Raw genomic sequence first — 19,381 nt, forward strand, 5'->3', positions numbered from 1 at the left:
CAAACATTTTCACTTTCACCTCTTTTTTTTTAAAAATAACAGTAGTCACAATTGTGAGAAACTAAAATTATGCTTATGTTCTTTATTATGCTATAATTATGTGCTATTATGTCTAGCACAACAGATACAAGACACAGTAATTAGAAGCTAAGTTTGACTTAAAATGTAACACCAGAGATTCACCAACAGACAAAGGAATGATAAACCACCTCCTCCAGGGCAACCATTTAAAGATCACTCTAGTATGGTGGAAGACATGACATCCATTTTCACGGATAAAATACAAATGAAAGCAGAAAAAAATTATAATTGTGCAATAATAATGAAGATGAAAATGACTGAATATTAGAACAATTTTGGTATTCTACAGTACTTCGCAAAAAATAGAAAACACAATGATGTGACATCTCTTTTAATTTGGATTGAGAAGTAAGACACGAAGCATGACAAAGCACTGACTTCAGTGCACTGCACGACTTACTTAAACTGGAATAATAAGTATTTACTATTATTTACTTTAAAACCTAACTTTAAATTCCAGTGGTATTTCTGAAGTAAGAAATACTTCCCTGTAATCCCAAGTCACTAGATGTTTATTAAAACATTCTGACACAGTTGCCTTGTATTTCAGACTGTGAAGTCTGACATACAAATACCTTTTCGGTTCAAGGATCAACTCAGTTATATCATTCCTTTGGAAGTAAAACCTGAGTTTTTTTGATCTTGGAGGAACAGGAAGGTATTAAAGAAATGCAGTCTTTTCACAACTAGAGAAGAATTAGGGTTTTCTTGAAGAAAAATGTCTTTCCATTCCTGATTTGAAGAAAGTCACTGCAAAGAAGACTGGAATTTTAGTCACAAAATACATAGAAAAAGGACACACAATGGAAATGCCATTCAAAGAAACAGAATGCATGGTATGTGATTGAAAGAAATTATCCATAATTCTATATCACACACTGACTGCATTCTGAACAGCTGCCATTAAGCATGAACTCTCAGGTGATGCTCTCCATTTTTGCATGTAATCGAGTAGCAAGTAGAAAGCAACATAAGGTAATTATACCTGTTGCAATCCTTCTGTACCACATGCTGCCCTCATTTCTTCTAGCTCTCTGTTTAGCTCTTCAATCTCTTGTTGTTTCCCAGCCAATTCATTCTCCATCACCTCTAGCTGCATGTGAGAGTGCTGCATTCCATGCTCAGAACAAATCTCTCCAACTCCAAATTCTTCTTCCTAAATCAATCCAAGTTCCTTAACATGCCATTTTTTATGCTTTTATCACAGTAAGTAAACTCAAATATCAAATTCTGGATCAAATGCCACCTTAGAACATTAACACAGAATACAGCATCAAAGATCTTATTGCCATGGTAACCTCCTTTGTTAGTATAATTCACACCTCAAAAGCACTAACATAAAACATCTCTGCAAATTCTGCTTTATAATCTTAGCCTTCATAGAACTAGTAAATTGTTTTGCATTTCAAGTTTAACGATACACTATATTAATATATAACAAACAATGTAGATGCAGAGCATGGCATGCAAAATAAACTATTAGTCAGCAACATAGTTTTTGTTCAAAACAAACTGTGGTTTTTAGTATTCACCGTTAGTATTACAATTCAATTTGCAATACTGTACCCTGATTAAGTCTGCAGGTATAGCTGTTCTTGTCACAAAACTGCAACCATTTACCTGTATAAAGACAATTTCTAAATACATTATTATTTAAAATAAACCTTGATTTCTATTTTCCATTCATTTGAATCTTATGCGATTTCTGCAGACCCATGGGAATTTTTATGCTACAAAAATTTACTTCATTTGAAATAAAAAATACCTTTATATACAGTAAATTGCATCAAAGTAAGCATAGGTAACAGGAAAAACATCCAAAATTGCAAAAATAGATACTACTGTCTAAAAACAAAAACCATATTACAAATGTAAACATCTAGAGAAAACAAAGGAATTCAGATTTAAAGGTCAATGCAAAGCTTTATACTTTAAATTATTAAAATGCAGTGCTATTGCATTTTAAATTATATGTTTAACATTTCTATATATTATTAAACATAGTTATGCTTTCTAAAATATATTTATACACCCAAGATTTACTCTTTCTGAAAGTCATCAATCTCTCGATAGTGGATGCAAGGCAGTATCATAGACTCTCACCCTCAATTTGAAGGAATTTCTTAAAATTGAAAAAGAGCAGAAATTATACATTTAACATAAGACATTTGAAAAACACACTCTTTCACTCACCTAACACTGCAACCCCTTTCATCTTCTATGAGAATTTTGGTTCTACAGACCATTCAAACCAATAACGATGAATCTCCAAAAGGCAAGCACAAGCCAAAGTAGCAGTTTAAAAAAAAAATCCAAATGAAAAATATATTCTGTGTACTTGTGAGTTACCGTAACAGACAGGTAGGCTTTTAAAACAGCAGATCAATGTTTTAAAATGAGAAAGCAAGAACAGCTGTATTTCCCCTCAGACCTGTTTATTACATCAGAGCCTGAAACAAAAATAATGGTACTAGACATGGAAAGGCATCATAGTATTTCAGACCCAAATACTATGTTTATATCAAAAAAGAAGCTATACTGCTCAGACACCTGCCATAGTCTAGATCAGGGCTTATTAACATAGGACTATCATGCCTGAGCAAATCAATAAGTACACTGTTGTAAATAGGATCAATATAGTCACCGGGTTTGTATTAAGAGAAGGAATAAACCTGCATTAGAGAAGAATTTGCAGAGCTGACACAATGCCCTTTCAATTCCTGACTTCCTCAGTAAAAAGGAAGACACCACAGAGAGTTTACTATCTTATTTTAGAAAGAATAAAGAAAATTGAAGCAAACAGCAGTGCAGGCAACTCATAGAGGCACTGCACATCATTTGTGTATTGCCAGATGTTCACTCTACATTCACACATACAAGTGTCTACACAGCGCCTGGCACCAATGTCTTTATTCTGATTTTGGTGCATGTCCCAGATTAATAACACTAGTAGTTTAATAGAAACTCTACTATGAAACACTTATTCTCCTTTTTTTAACTCCGATTTTATTTAGGTTTAATTGATAAAGCTGTAGTGTACGATTCTTGTAATCTACCACAGTGGACACGCTTTTCTTCCTGTGAATCATTTCTGCGTGCAACAATCAAAGACTCTTAGATGCTTTATTACAAGAGCTACTAGGAAAGACATAAAAGTCTTATCTCATTAGACACTCCAGACTCCTTAGCAGTTGAAATTTCTACTTATAAAAAGGATTGTTGCTATACACATTCAAAACAACTTCCTGGAACTTCAGAAATCCCACCTCATTTCACAGCAGCCTAGCTCTTAGACATCACAGAAGTGAACCACAGTAACGCAGTGGTCCGTGCTGTTTCTCGTCTGATACCTTCTCCTTTAGAATGCCTTATGCCTTCTGGAAAAGCGTAAGTTGAAACATGACAAGACAACAAATTGTGCTGTAATCTACGGAAAAAGCAGCCAGAGCACAGCAGCAGGGTGCTGTGCCAATGGGAGCCCCACGAGCAGCGTGGCAATGTCCGCCATGACAGAAACTCTGCTGTGTCAGAGCAGACAGACAGTTGGGGCTGAGTTATCAGCTTCAAAATATCTTAATTTAAAAGTAATTTTTCACTCATCTGCAATATATGAGAACTGTAGTCCAGATACCAACTTCAGTGTTAGCAGAGGCCTACACAAGGCCTATTGGACTTCTGTGTTCTCATGGCCCCAGTGGTTTACCCATATAGAAATCTTCTGCAAGCCCATAAATACTACTGATGCAGATTCTTATAATTTCTTCTTTCAAAGCTTTGCAGTTCACCTTTAACGCTGAAATGCCCTTATGCCTTAATGCCTTATGATGCGCTTAGTTACATACCCCAGCAAACAATTAAACATTTAAAGAAACAATCAAACCACATAGCATTTTAAGATAATGGAAGCAAGGAGTAACAAAAGCTCTGGATACAACTGCATAAACAAATAAAAGCAAAGTAAGAAAAAAATTCAATTTTACAATGCATTAGCTACCCAGGAACAGCTGTTTTGGTGAACAAAAGACATGAAACAAGTGAAGTTATGGAAGGCCCTCAAAGGACATTATGTCTGATTTTTCTCCCTTGCTTGTATTTTCAAACTAATTCACAGAAATAGTATTACCAATATAAAGTAAAATATAAGTTGTAGTCTATTGGCTAAAAATAAAGGTGTAATTTATACTGCATCAGTAAATACATATGCTTAAGATAAAAGAAAGGAATCTTCTTCCAGAAAAACACAAGGAAAATCAACTTCCACCACCGAATCAGGGCAGCGATTCAGGACAACTGCCACCAGAGGTCAGGGTTACATTCAGGAAATCACTGTACCCCTTATCATGTTCCTTAGACCTTGGAAGACCTGAAATTGTACCTCAGAAATAGCAGTAATAATATATAATGTGTAACTACTTATAACATTAATGCCAGTACTACAGAAATTTCCCTTTATAAATAGCATATTTGTGCTCAGCATAAATCAATACATACTGTTCAATCCCTGAAAAATGTAGAAAATACTTTAATGCATGAAAATAATATAACCTATTACAGACAGGCAAGCAGACTTCTGATTAAAAAAGTGCTTTGATTTGGTAGTAGAAACATACAGAAGTATTTGGAATGGATCAACGTTTTTACCTCGCATTTTCATTTTTCTCTCCCCTCTTTTATTTTATATTTTGGACATCTGATTCCTTCACAAAAATTAATACTTAGGCCTCCAACACTGCTTGTTAATGTTCTTAGCCTCTCTTCAATTTTTAGTTATGTCACAAATGTCTATACGAAACTTAGCTAAAATTAGCAATTAGGGCAACTTGGGACAATGAATTTCAGGGTTTTTTTTTTTTTACACTCCATAAACGAAAACCATTTTCAGTTTGTGATGAAAATAATTACATTCATACAATATAACTAAGGTTAATAACTTCTGAAGGATAACAATTGATGGCTTTTTAAGAGATGATGGCATAATATATTTTTCTGTATATTAATAGTAAGCCACAGAACATTTCTTTACGTAGTGGTTAAAGTTGAGGTATAGAATTTCATTAACATTCAAAAAAAAAAAAGAACTTTGTAGACTTCATATTAACCATCTTTTCAGAGGTACACTTTGCAAATTGGGAAGAGCATCAATAGAGGAAAGAAAAAAAAAAATCAGGTGGAACAGTCTTTCAGTTATACCATAAAATTGAGGCATATGGAAAATAGATGAGGGCAACTTTACCTTACACAGTTATAAAAACCCCAAAAATTCTTAAAAAAAAACAAACTTAACTTCCCTTAGTTCTGACTTTAGACCCTAACCTTAAATAGCTAATCACCATTATAATTTAATTTAAAACTATGCAGGTAGGTGCTATTCTTGCTCAAACTGAATAACTTGTTAAAAAAGGCAAGCTGGTCCTATGAAGGATTTATCAGTCTTCAGTTTGGCTACTACTTTTCAGTGTAGGTATTTAGAGAGGTGGCAGAACAAAACTGAACAAGAGGCTCTATTTACAATAAAATTCCTTCAAGACAAGAATTCTTATATAAACATTCACTCGTTCCTTCAACTTTGCTTAGACAACCGTATTGGCTTGTAATTGTGTGTCTGATAAGTCTCCTAAAGAGGGAAATACTTATCACTGAATTTTATCCAATTCCTCAAGAGAAGGGGCTGAAGAATTAAAAACATCTGACTTATTTTACCAACTACAACAAATTATTTTTGACCTATTTCACTTTGAAGCATGACAGCCTTGATTTCAACTTAATTTCTGACAAAAAACAGTAAAAAGAATACAGATGTTCTAAACAATGAGGGAAAATATGAATCAACAGGTTTATGTTTCTACAAATGTGTGGTTTCTTAGCATTCTGAAAAGGAGATCATGTATCTGAAAAAAAGGTAAGCTCAAGATTTCATACAACTGCATAATTATGATGTTATAGACAAAATTTAACTTATTCTTATCTTCGTCAACTGAAAAGGCTTCAGATTGCTTTATTTACAGGGTGGCCATGAATGTAAGTAGAACTTTTAATAATAAAAGTAACATTACAGCTGACATGAAACACAATGAAAATTTAGTTCCTAAAATATACACGTTCCTAAACATGTTGTTTCCTCACTGCAGATACCAACCAATTGTAATAAACTGGAATTAAAAAGAGCTTATTAAGACAGCAACTCTGACCACTTGAATTTGTTCTTCACCTGATCCAGTATCATGTTACTATGCACAAGTTTTTTGTTGCCTACTTATGTCTTAGAAAATAACTCTAGGGGAGGTAAAAAGTTTTTTTGCAGGAATGAGAATAATAAGTGCCTAAAAATGCATCTGTCAACGCATTTTTGAGGAAATCTGCAATTTTGAGGAAAGTTGCAATTTTGAGGAAAGTTGCAATTTTGAGGAAAGTTGCAATTTTTTAAAAGGCACATTCAGAGGGCAGTCTGGCTGTAATTCTATCATCTTTAGTATCTGAAAAATTGCTCCCTAATATACTATGAAGCAGGGTAAAGTTACGTGTTCAGTTGTGAAAATTCATTTTTAAATGAGAGTTTTGAATTCAACTGATACTAAAACCAAAACATTAAAAATCAGAACATACCCACAATTATCATGAGGCATTATGCCAGATCTTTTCTGTATTCTGTCTCCTTGTGCAAAGATGTGTTTTCTTGTGCTTTTGCAATCAGTCTTCAACAGTGCTTCCTACAACCTCAGAAGCGATCAAAATTTCCTAGTCTTGTTTCATTACAATATGCAATACCTCTCCCTTGTAAAAATACATGAACATCAATGCCATTGTGAACTGTTTTCAAGGGTTCATTCTTCACATACTGCATATTCCATTTAATAGTAATCACATACCATGGTGATGCAATATTCTAAAAAGGTGCAGTAAGGTCATAGCAGTTGTTCAAAAGTGTATTTGCTATGCTCTCAATGGCGAACTGTGTGCACCTACTGCCCTATCATCTTACCATACATAAAGCAAATGCAGATTCTTTTTGTTCTTTGCTACTTTAATTCCTTGGACAATAAACCACATTTTATCTATGAAAAATACTGAATCTTTAAACTGACATTTTTCCCCCAGGTGGAGTTATCCCTCCATAAAAATATTTTTTTCTTTCTTTAATTTACAGCACTTCCCAGCAGCTGGACTGGAATCTTTGATTCCAAAAGTGCCAGTGTCAGATTATTTTTTTTTAAATTTGCATCACAAAAACCATGCCACAAGAACAATCACAACTGACCAGGCCAAAGGTCCATATGGTTCAGTATTCTGTATTTGAAAGTAGCCAATAACAAACGTGAGGGAATGTTTTCCCTGTACTCTCAAGTGCCTTCTCCCAACACACCAGAAGAAAGTGAGGGTGCTTATAAACAAGGACAGGAGCAAGAAGTAGGAGAAAAAGCGTCAATCTAAGGAAGACAGGGACAGGAAAAGAATTCAGCTAAAAAGGCTGAGATCATATCTATGGGGGAAACCGCAACTGGGATTTGATGAGAGAGGGTGGAAAGAAAAACTACTGCTTTCACCTAGGACAAGTTGAGCTGAACATTAGGAGGATGCCAACATAAGAAGAGGAAATAAAGGAGAACAGGTTTTCAAGAGAGAGGGAGAAAAAAATATTAAAAGAAGAAAGAAGGAAAAACAATGCTTGGATGAAGTTGGAAAGGCTGGGAAAGAAGCTGGGCTTCGGAATGAATGAGGAAGGAAAAGGAAGAATAGAAACAGGCTGAAAAGCCTGTAAGACTGAGCTACGAAATCAAGCAAGGGGAGAAAGGGGATGGGTAAGGGAAGGTGAAAAGATTGACAAGAGCAATTACAGAGAAGAGAATAATTTACAAAAAACTAGGGGACAGAAAACAGACACAGAGTTGGTCAAGAGAATAGGCTGGGAGAAGGAGCAAGTGAAGACAGAGTATTTAAGTTGGAAAAGAAAAGTCCTTCCCGTTTTCAGTGCACGTCCAGACTGCCCACGACAGTAATGATTTTATTTTTGCATCATGCAGCGTGACAAGTCAGGGACACATTGCCTGGCGTGTATATTTCCTTAGGCTTCAGAATAAGCAGCTATAATACCAGTATGGAACAAATAGTTATTCTAAGGCACAGTCACCTTCTCTTACAAAAGGCTAAATCAAGAAAGGAACAAAGTATTCTACACCAAATTTGCTTCAGCAACAGAGACTCATTTGATTACTTCATCCCCTCTTACTTGTTGCCAAGCTTAAGATTCTGGGGTGTGTTTTGCAGAAGCATTTAGCACAAAGATCTGCAAAACAAAACTCAGATTGTCACTACAGAAAGTGATTGAGACATGAAAAACTAATTTTTTAAACTAGAAACTATATTTACTGTACTCAGATATTCCATGGCTATTTCTGGCAAGCATGCTCTTGACCCACATTTATGCATGAGGTAGTTTACTCTTTACAAACATAACAAACTGTTTTATTTGGCAAGACCAAAGTTCCATATATGCTACTATCCTTCGACATGACAGAGATGAGTAGTAAATGCCAATGCGTGGTGGGTTGACCTCGGCCAGCAGCTAAGCCCCCCCTACAGTCACTCACTCTCTCACCCACCAGTGGGATGGAGGAGAGAATTGGAAGGGCAAAAAACCCATGGGCTGAGATAAAGACAGCTTAATGAGTGAAACAAAACAAAACACCCAAACAACAAGCAATGCAAAGGCAATCACTCACCACCTCCCACCAGCAGACTGACGCCCAGCCAGTCACTGAGCAATGGCTGCTTTGGAACTCATTAAAATGTAATCAACTTGTTAAATAGTTTCGCACAGAAAATTAGTAGAAATTATGCACAGCCACAACTCCAATGGCAACACAAAGCATTAATACAACCGTAATGATGACATTGTTACAACAGCTCATATATCTACTGCATTATTGATTATAGTAGCCATCCCATTATGTAGTTGACATAATGCTTGCTTTAATGGTACGTTAATCATACCAGAAATGACATGCAACAGCTTTGTCTGTAATATCATGTCTGCTCTTTCTTTCCTTGTCTTTTTGAAAAATAATGCAGAGCATTGTGGTAAACATGTAAAAGAAAAAGTTGAAAGAAAAGTTAGGAAAAGCATTACTTCAGCCTTACCTCAGAACTGTAATCTTCTACTGTGGTGGAAATTTCACTTTCCAGCTAAAATAAAGCATTAAAATATTTACAATGATGGCACTCTAAAAATATTAAACAAGACATTTTCCATCTGTTTCTGAGAATGTAGACTGTACTCAAAAATATTAAGGTACACATGAATTTGATTAGAATATATATAGTGAAGACCACCTTAATTTCCTTGAAATTCCAGCTTCAAAATAGAAAAAATTACTTTGCTGTTCAACTATGATCATGGAAACATTATAACTACATGATAACATCTTCTAATGAAAATACAATCTACAGATACAAAATAATATTGTGGAAATGTAACTTATAATTTCTTGGTTTTTGCTTTTTTTAAATAAATAAGGAGTACCAAGAAAAGGACTTCTGATAGATCAATTTTGCCTAATTAGGAACTTTGCTGACTTAAGAACATAATCATATATAGAATGTCATTTTCATACATGCAAGACTTTTGATGTTGACTAGAATTTTAAAGTAAACACTCATATTCTCCTTCAGCTTCCATGGAAACCGAGGAAAAGTGATCAGGAAGAACAAGGATAAAGACTTAAATCTTGTGATCTAATGAATTAGAGCAATTAAAGGAACAAAGCCTTAATAAACTGAGCACAAACATGCCATGGAAGACACCTGAATTAAATACAGAGTATCTTGATGAACTACATACAATGTATCAGGTTTGAGAATCAAGATGTTAGTACGAAAATATGCAATATATTCAAATTAACTATATAAGGTGCACTACTGGGGAGTAAGTAAGTACTCTTTTGAACTCGAAAAAGTAATTTTGAGTCATAACAGGGCTTTTTCAAAATTCACTTAACACATCAGTCAGCCTCACATGAAATCAGCCTCCATTTTAGACTGAATTCTGTCAGGCTTATTTTCAAAGGAACATAGCCAGATTTGCATCAGTAGACATAAGTAAAATTTGGAACTGGCAATGGTGTTTTGTTTTGTATTTTTTTTTAAAAAATAAACCTGCCACTCAGACCTGGAGCTCTGCAGTTTTTACAATCCCAACATCATTGATTCTATATACTTTGAATCCAATACGTAGCTCCACAATGTAATTAACCTAAAAAAAGGGTATTATTTTATGTACAGAGTGCACAAAACTAACTTGAAATATGAATGTGAAGCTAAAATTTATACAGTGTATACGATTTTAAAAACTAAAAAGGTCCACCTTAAAAATAAGCCACGAATGGAAACAGAAATCAAAACTATGTTTTAAAACTATAGGGTGACAGAAGTGTTTCTGCTGTGGAATACACAATTAGTACTTAACAATATTTATTTTTTTCCATAAATACATTTTTTATTCATATTATATATACTTATAGGTGTATTTGTATATATATATGTGTACACACATACACACAAATTTTACATATTGTCTGTAGTCTATGTCCTTGGTCTAGGACAAAGTCCTCTAGAAGGAATAAAATCAGAGAAAACCACCTTGTTATTTATTTTCATAATACAGATAACAAATGTATGGCCATATCATCCTAGAATTTTTCATGGTTTGTTCCAATTCAGAAGGCTTCACAAAGAAATATTAGAAATATTCCTATAGAAGCTCAGAAGTGTTCCTAAAATTTACGTATTTAATTAGATCTAACAAGTCCTGAAGTTCTGTATATAGTACGTGAAATACAGGCACTTCTCCAACATGCAAAAAGTAAGGACAAGTAGTCTGACTTCTTATATAGTTTTTCTTTGTAATGCTTTTGAATTATATAAAAAAGGGGCTGTTCATAAAGAAGATGATAAATGAATGTTTAGATCCTAGGATAAACTCAAAACTAGTAGATAATCATAGTAAAAGGCAAAGAACTTGTAGATTGAAGCTTAGGCTAGAGTGAGAAAATATGAATTCTCAAAGGAAGGCAATTACTGAAAATAATTCTCTAATTTTTTTATGGTAGTTTGGCCAGATATGAGATTTGTAAAAAATTAATATATCGCTGGTCCTTTCTGAATACCAATCTAAAGTAAAAAAAATTAAAATAATTTTTAAAAAATTATCAAAACCCATAGTGCTCCATCAGTTTAGGTGTGCAATACCTGTTAACAGCATAAATAATCTTTCTAAAATCTCTCCTTCAATCCTGCATCTAGATAGTTTTTTGGCTGTTAAGACCAGGTACTCTTGCCAAGGGATTTATTGAAGATAAGTACAGAAAGATGGCCAAACGAACTCAAGTTAAATGGATCTCTCTTCTGTGCTAAGGGGTTCATCCAAACCCTGCTAAAAATCAGCTAAAAAGTTAACTGTTAAAAATCCTTTGAGCTCACACATTAGACTCCAACTCTGTAAGACTTGATGCTATTCTTTTGCTGTCAGAATCAATAACATTACAATTAGTCAACATTTTATGGGCACTCATCTCGTCCTCCAAGCAGCTATGTTCTGTTCCTAAGACCTGACCAACCTTATTTCAAAATCCAGTTCCTTCCATTATTAACCCATCCATTCTGTATGCTTCAATTCTTGTTTGGTCTTTGGCACTGGATGTCCAACAGTATCACAGGATTCACAAAAGAACTCATACGAAATTGGCCACAAGAACTGAAAAGTGATTTTTATGTTTCTTTAGAAAACTTTCATAGGTGACAATAAAATGTTTTGCAAGAACGGACATCCAGTACTAAACTACTCCAATTGCAATGGATGAGAGTATTAAAGGACTAGAACCAAGACTGAATATTCATGGAATAGAATTCCACCTGAAGTAAATCATTGACTTTTTTATGACCTCAGTGTAAACTGTTACAAAAACGTAACTACAAAATTCCGGATTCATTCTTGAACGTGTATTGGCCAGCAGTAGATGCGAAAACAAGTTATTTTAGCTTGGCCAGTTTCACAGGGGTCACTAGTGATCCAAAGATGATCGCAACCTGAGTAAGACTAATTAAGAGGACCGCGACTAGGAAGGGAGGCAAAGAGAATGTAAACTGAAAATCCCAGTCATGAAACCCTCTCTTTAGGTCATCCTGAACTTTATGGGTCTTTAATATTTGCAGAACATTCTGACTATGAAGTGCTATTCTTATATATTGCCTCGTCATGCCTTTCTTAGTTCCTAATCTGAAATCCACTGAATTCAAAGGAATGTATTCCCTGGTAATTTATGACCCAAACCAACTGACTACAATCAGATTTAAACAGAGTACATCTTAGTGGAGATAAACCACTGCCAAATCTGAATATAATCTGCAGTGAGGTACCCCACTCCTCACTGTATAAATTTTGTGTGTTAGAAAACATCATCAACAGAGAGGTAACCTAAGTATTTAATTAGGTTTCTATTATTTGGTAATATGGCCTTATAAATGTTTAATCTAAAATGAAATATTCCCTAGATCTGCAAAGATCATTCTTCAATACAGGTAATTTCTGCATCAGTAAATCTATTATATATCAATATTTACAGAGAGAAAGGAAGGCATCATACCAGAGGTTGTCTTATGCATCAAAGAAAATTGGCAAGATATCCTGGCAATCTTTTGGCCACACAGTGAATGGAAAGATGACTGGCTTCAGTGACAACCATATGCTGCTGAGAATCTATTATCTTCCCTTGTGGCATTGACTTTACTAATGAACAGATAATTTCCAAACATTTGTTCACCTTCATTCTCCAAACTATTTTTCAAGGGATGCTAGATTATCTGAAGTGACTGGGCTAATATTTACTACATTTATTTATCCATCCTTTTATCAAATCCTCCATCTTATTGTATATCCCAGAATATCTCTAGTCAAAGCCTTTGGTTGCTCTTTGCTTTCATGCTCCTATCATAGGAATGCCTTACCCACATTCATCACCTACGCCTTTTCTCACTGAGGTATCCTCTCTGTTTCTCCATACTGCTTATGTTTCTGTATTTCTGTCACTTTTCTTCCTTAGTTCTTCTTAAGAATCCTACCCAGTGTCTCCTTCTTCCTCTGTTTCTGTTCCTTGCCTGTCAAATCTCAGGCACTAACAAACTGGAGTAAGTTATAGAAATTAAACGATGAACATGGAGCTATAAACTTTGTCGCCTACTTGAGTAAACAGTTAAGCTATTCTAAAACTATTACCAAACGGATTTGTCCTGTGAAAAACAAAAGACGAGTTACTAATCCAACCTTAGTCAATTAACAGGTATTCTTCATCACAGAACTTTGAACTTTTCTTTTCTAAGAAGCTTTGTATAATAGCTTTTACTATCCAGGTGACTCAAGGACAATTTTACTGTGCCTGTAAATTTACAGGTCAATTTCTTTTGCTTTCCTGGCATTAGTACATTCTTGCAAAGCAGTCTGCTCCAACGCATCATTTCAAGACTTCTCAGATAAGGTGATCTCAGCAATTATTTACACTGGAAGTCGCTTTCACAAAAAGAAGCAATCCTAAAACCAAGAGTTTAATTGATCCAATTCATTTCCTGCGCTGTGTCTTTTAGATTATTTTTACTTCCATATGAAAAAGGCCACTATGGATGTCAAGACCAAAAGATATCAGGGTGCAACACAATAAAGACAAAAACCAAAGGCAACTAGAAACTCAACATATTATTCTCTTTGTGAGACCAGACAAAAAACATTTAACATGAAACAATTTAAGACCCTGAGACTTTAACCAAGAAATACCAACTGGCATTTCTCTAATGAAATCTTGTAAATAAACTGTTCCTCTGACAGAGGATGGAAAACATTATAGAAATTACAAATAAGTTCAGACAGAAGGTAAAATGGAATGGATAAGGACAGAACAAAGCAATGATAGTTCTTCCACCATTCTTCCAATTAGTTTTTGTAACTTGAGGGATTACAGGGGGATGGAGGAACCCACCCTTAGGAAGAAAGAGGGGAAAAAAAAAAAGGAAAGGGATGACTGCAAAAAATAACTTTGAATTCTCTAAACAGACTTGCCCCCTGTGAAAAGGAACTCCTCTAACTTCATATGGGGAATAAGCTGTCAGAGGAGTATCTCTATTTCACCTTCTGTTATTCATATTGAGTAAGAGAACTCTCTATTATTTGTATTTGGACATGCTAATTCCACCGGGGACTAAAAAAAAATCACACTAGAAAAACTCCAGGGAGATAAAGTTCTATCCACAAAACTACCACAAAAGAGCCCAGTCAGGATTTTTAGATAGATAGGCAGTATAGTCAGATGTTCTGAGTCTATTTTGTGGTACAGAAAGAACAATTCTAAATATGAATTCCAGTAAAAGATGAAATAAGTAAGTGGAATCAAGATTTAGCTAGAAAATAATCCTGCATAATGCCATCAATAATCTTGCCTTACTCTCCCAGCCTGTAAAGATTTAAAGTTGGGTGAAAAAGCAAACAGCTCAAAGAAGCTGTAATTGTCCATTGCAGAGATTAGCCTGAAACTGCCTATTACATTGGCTGCCGTTTCAACTCAGCAAACTCTAATCCAATTACTGTAATACAGGCTCTCTGTCCAAATCATTGCACTTGTAAGGCTAAAAACAGGAAGTTATGAGATTCATTGAAACTATTTCAGAATTTTTCCTCTTCTATTAATACTGCACAGATAGAGACTTTAGCAATCATCTTCCAACTCCAAAATACCAACTACTTATTTAAGATGAATAAGCAGGCCACAGACAACATGTTACAAAGAAAAACGCTCTCGCAATTGGGAGCAGTTTTTTTTTCGTGGAAGTGAATACTGGTTTAGGAGTCACCAAGACATGAGTAATTCAGGAGAGTCAAATTACAAATAAACACTAATCACTATGCTTATTCTTTTAAAGCTGCATTAAAAAAAACCCAAACCAAGAAAAACCCCAACAAACCAAAAAACCCTATGCATCTCTGTATTTTTTTTTTCAACATAAGATAAGCTGTTTTGGGAATAAGGCAGACATCAGAAAAATCATACCCAATCTTAAGAATGTATCTATGTGTGCAATCTTTAGCAACTGCAGCATAGATATTTTTTCCAGTTTTAAATTCATCTACCTCTTGTACTGTTAGCATTCAGAGGTCAACATAGGCTACTAGGACCAACCTGATCTAATTAGACCTGCTTTGAGCACAGGATTGGACTAGATGACCTCGGAGGTCCCTTCCAACCTAAATTATTCTATGATTCTGCACTTTACCCTGTTTCTCCAACTGTAGTAGAGATATTTATCCTGACTGAGAGCAAGGACATCAGCAGAGTCCATCCATAATATGCAATCATGATGTGCTTCAAAATATATTTGGTTAAGAAAGTTTCTTCATACAGTTATCATATTTATGTGGTCTATAATATTGTTAAAACAACAGTTTAAGTGATTCCCTCTAAACAGCTCTCTGACCTAGCAGTCCTCTCGCCTTACCTGTAGAGAACCTGCTGCATTTCATAAAGTACACGTTTCTCATTTCCTAGAAGGTAAAAAAGTCTCATCTTCACCTATGAAAACAGTCATTCTGGTATTAAATACTCTTTAAAAAATTTATTACCTTCGCCAGGAAAAGCTATGAGTTGAACAGACAGCTTTATTGAGTTACTACAGTTTTGAAGCCCTAACATGAGCTTTCTAACTATGAAAGCTATATATTAAAGGCATGTATCTATAAAGTTCAAAATATCTAGTGTACTGATACACTGTAGGCTTAAAATTGTAAAATAAATGGATCAATTACTTTACAAGTTTTTATTCACATGTATGATTTAGTCTGTCTGCCCTTCCACCAGAGTAACCTCTTTTTTTTTTTTTTTTTTTTAACACAAATGCAAGAAATTTTCAAAAAGTGTCATTTCTCTATTACTTCTCAGCTGCTGGAAATGAGATAATGGAGCTAAAATAATTACAAATGGCCTATCCTAGCACAGGGCTGACAAGTCAAAACACAGAGCCTTCATCTGTACTACATGTCTCAGAAAAGACTGCATTCACATGCACAGAGCTGGGACTCTGCGTTTGCTTGTTCAGAATGCCACTCGTCCTTTTAGAGGCACTGCTTTCACAAATGGAATAAGCTATTCTGTAAATAACATCAGCATCTCTTGTTCTTCGTATCTGGAATAACGTTACATTAATTCATGTCCACTCAGAACTGAACTGGACTGCCAGTGTATATCACACAGAGCATCTTACAACCTTCCTGGAGCATGTACTTTCAGCCACTAGCAATCAGGATTATATTTCATTAAGCAGTAAAAGTACAGTATCTGTTTATCATTCTCTTAAGCCATCCAGTTCTAAGTAGTGCTTTCTAAATTCATTCCTCCTCCTCACTAACCAGAAAGACTCAAATTACATTATGGATACAAGAGAGATATTTGGTTTTGCATTTTGCTGTAGCCATAGCTTCAGTGATCAAAAATCCACTGCAATTCGTAAATTTTTAATAAAAAAAATGCACAAAATGAAGCAATAAAACAAAACCAATTTTTGCCTGTTTAGGGAGTACAGCAGTACTAATGAACTTTCCATAATCTACAGTACACTGACTACCACAGAAAACACGATGCCAGCTGGCAGGTAGAATGCACCTCCTCTGCACATATTAAGGACAGACAGAGGAGGCAAGGAAATAATATCCAAAGTCTCATAAAATTCCTTTATTCTCACTCTCAAAATTAATGGACTATTTTTCTCCCCCAAAAGTCACCGGTTACAGCCTGAGACAAACTTACCTCAACAGTGTAAGTCTGGCTGTGTTTGATAATTTCCCCACTATGCAAAGTCCTGATAACAGCAAAGTCAGCAGTAGCAGCTGCTCCCCTTCGGCTGCTGCACGTGGATGTTTCATCACCTCGAGATCGATCAGTATCAATCCCATCTTGTATTGATTCTGCATCTTTGATGTCTGCTATTTTCTTCTTCTTTTTCTGCTTCTTTGATCCATTCTGACCATCACTTTGCGCCTTCCGCTGCCTAAATTGGGCAAGCTGTATAGAAGACAAAAACTTGTTAAAGGTGAAAGTTTTCCTCTTTATTACTAATGACATCCTCTATAAAGGCTTACCAGCTGTTCTACATAAAGCTTCAAACTAATCAGTACTGAAAGCAATCTGGAAGTTAATGCTGCATATCTGAGACACATTCAGATTATTTTTCCATTTACAAAGTTTGCTTTAAAAAAAATCTTAAATGTAAAACAACAATCTATTCATTAACTCCTTTTCAGTTTCATACTAGCAAGTTACTGTTCTACAGACTGATATCTAGAAATCAAAACATTCAAAGGTAAAGGTACAAATGTCATTATAAAGGACATATGCAATGGACTAACCTCTGATCTCATTTTTCAATTTTATAGTAACAAATACCTCAAAATTAATTTACAGAAATTGCTTTTCATTTTTATACCAGAAACAGATAAAAGCAAACCTTTCCTCCAGCAAGTATCATATAAAGTTTTTTAAAAAGTTTATGTTAGAACTCAAAAAGCAGATCAAGTTACTGAAAACATCATAAAGAAATAGCAAAATACATAATAAGGGAATAGTCTAAAAATAAACAAGTGTGCAAATTACAAGATACACTACCTTGTAGCAAAACATGCTGATGAACAAAAAGTCACAGGTGAGCCAGGCACACAGTTGAAAAACCAATTAGTATGTAAGCCATTCAAATACTGTAAGACACTGCCTTTTGAAGAGCTTATCACTTTTAATCACTTTATAGTGGTTTACACAAGAAAACCCATTTAAAATATTTTTTTCTTAACAAGAACAGAATTTCTGTTCAAATAAGAAAAACAAGCATGGCAGGTTTTATCAATTGAAATTAAAAATTAAACCAATCCTACCAACAAAATCTGGAAACAAAAATAATTATTTTCCAATTGAAGAGTCCAACATTAATTAAGTGCTACAATATGTTTTATAAATGTAGCTCCAATGTAAATATAAAGCATTCAAATAAAGACCCTAAAGCTTTAAATACTTCTTACATCAACTAATACCCAAATATCAAGTATTTTTTATAAATCTGCTGCAATTTTAAGAAAAAATTATAGAAAAGATAGCATGTTTGCTCATGATATTCACCAATCGAGAAAGCTAGGCTTCCATGCAACCTCTTCAGCAATACCCAAATCAAGCAGGACAGAATCACAGAATGTTAGGGATTGGAAGGGACCTCGAAAGATCATCTGGTCCAATCCCCCTGCCGGAGCAGGATTGCCTAGACCATATCACACAGGAACACGTCCAGGTGGGTTTTGAATGTCTCCAGAGAAGGAGACCTCACAACCTCTCTGGGCAGCCTGTTCCAGTGTTCGGTCACCCTCACCGTAAAGAAGTTTTTCCTCAAATTTAAGTGGAACCTCCTGTGTTCCAGCTTGCACCCATTGCCCCTTGTCCTGTCAAGGGATGTCACTGAGAAGAGCCTGGCTCCATCCTCATGACACTTGCCCTTTACATATTTATAAACATTAATGAGGTCACCCCTCAGTCTCCTCTTCTCTAAGCTAAAGAGACCCAGCTCCCTCAGCCTCTCCTCATAAGGGAGATGTTCCACCCCCTTAATCATCTTCGTGGCTCTGCGCTGGACTCTCTCTAGCAGTTCCCTGTCCTTCTTGAACTGAGGGGCCCAGAACTGGACACAATATTCCAGATGCGGCCTCACCAGGGCAGAGTAGAGGGGGAGGAGAACCTCTCTTGACCTGCTAACCACACCCCTTCTAATACACCCCAGGATGCCATTGGCCTTCTTGGCCACAAGGGCACACTGCTGCTCATGGTCATCCTGTTGTCCACTAGGACCCCCAGGTCCCTTTCCCCTACGCTGGTCTCCAACAGGTCTGCCCCCAACTTGTACTGGTACATGGGGTTGTTCTTGCCCAGATGCAGGACTCTACACTTGCCCTTGTTATATTTCATTAAATTTCTCCCCGCCCAACTCTCCAGCCTGTCCAGGTCTCTCTGAATGGCTGCGCAGCCTTCCGGTGTGTCAGCCACTCCTCCCAGTTTTGTGTCATCAGCGAACTTGCTGACAGTGCACTCTATTCCCTCATCCAAGTCATTAATGAATATATTGAATAGAACTGGTCCCAGTACTGACCCTTGAGGGACTCCGCTAGACACAGGCCTCCAACTGGACTCTGTCCCATTGACCACCACTCTCTGGCTTCTTTCCTTCAGCCAGTTCACAATCC

At 35.6% G+C, this 19,381-nt stretch overlaps 1 protein-coding gene across 8 annotated transcripts in view; it reads right to left on the minus strand.

Annotated features, from left to right (window-relative positions):
• Positions 1-19,381, minus strand: part of AKAP9 (A-kinase anchoring protein 9) — a 125,259-nt gene that overhangs the window by 80,200 nt on the left and 25,678 nt on the right. For 7 of the 8 annotated variants that reach the window (XM_068404447.1, XM_068404451.1, XM_068404453.1 and 4 more), the window contains 4 exons: positions 16,914-17,168; positions 9,217-9,261; positions 1,648-1,701; positions 1,067-1,237 (listed from right to left, as the gene is read on the minus strand). In XM_068404447.1, coding sequence (XP_068260548.1) covers positions 1,067-1,237; positions 1,648-1,701; positions 9,217-9,261; positions 16,914-17,168 — 525 coding nt within the window. The remainder of the gene's footprint in view (positions 1-1,066; positions 1,238-1,647; positions 1,702-9,216; positions 9,262-16,913; positions 17,169-19,381) is intronic. The other variant, XM_068404455.1, reaches the window with a different exon arrangement.

This window comes from Nyctibius grandis, chromosome 7 (genome assembly GCF_013368605.1).
Source record: "Nyctibius grandis isolate bNycGra1 chromosome 7, bNycGra1.pri, whole genome shotgun sequence".
Lineage (NCBI taxonomy): Eukaryota > Metazoa > Chordata > Aves > Nyctibiiformes > Nyctibiidae > Nyctibius > Nyctibius grandis.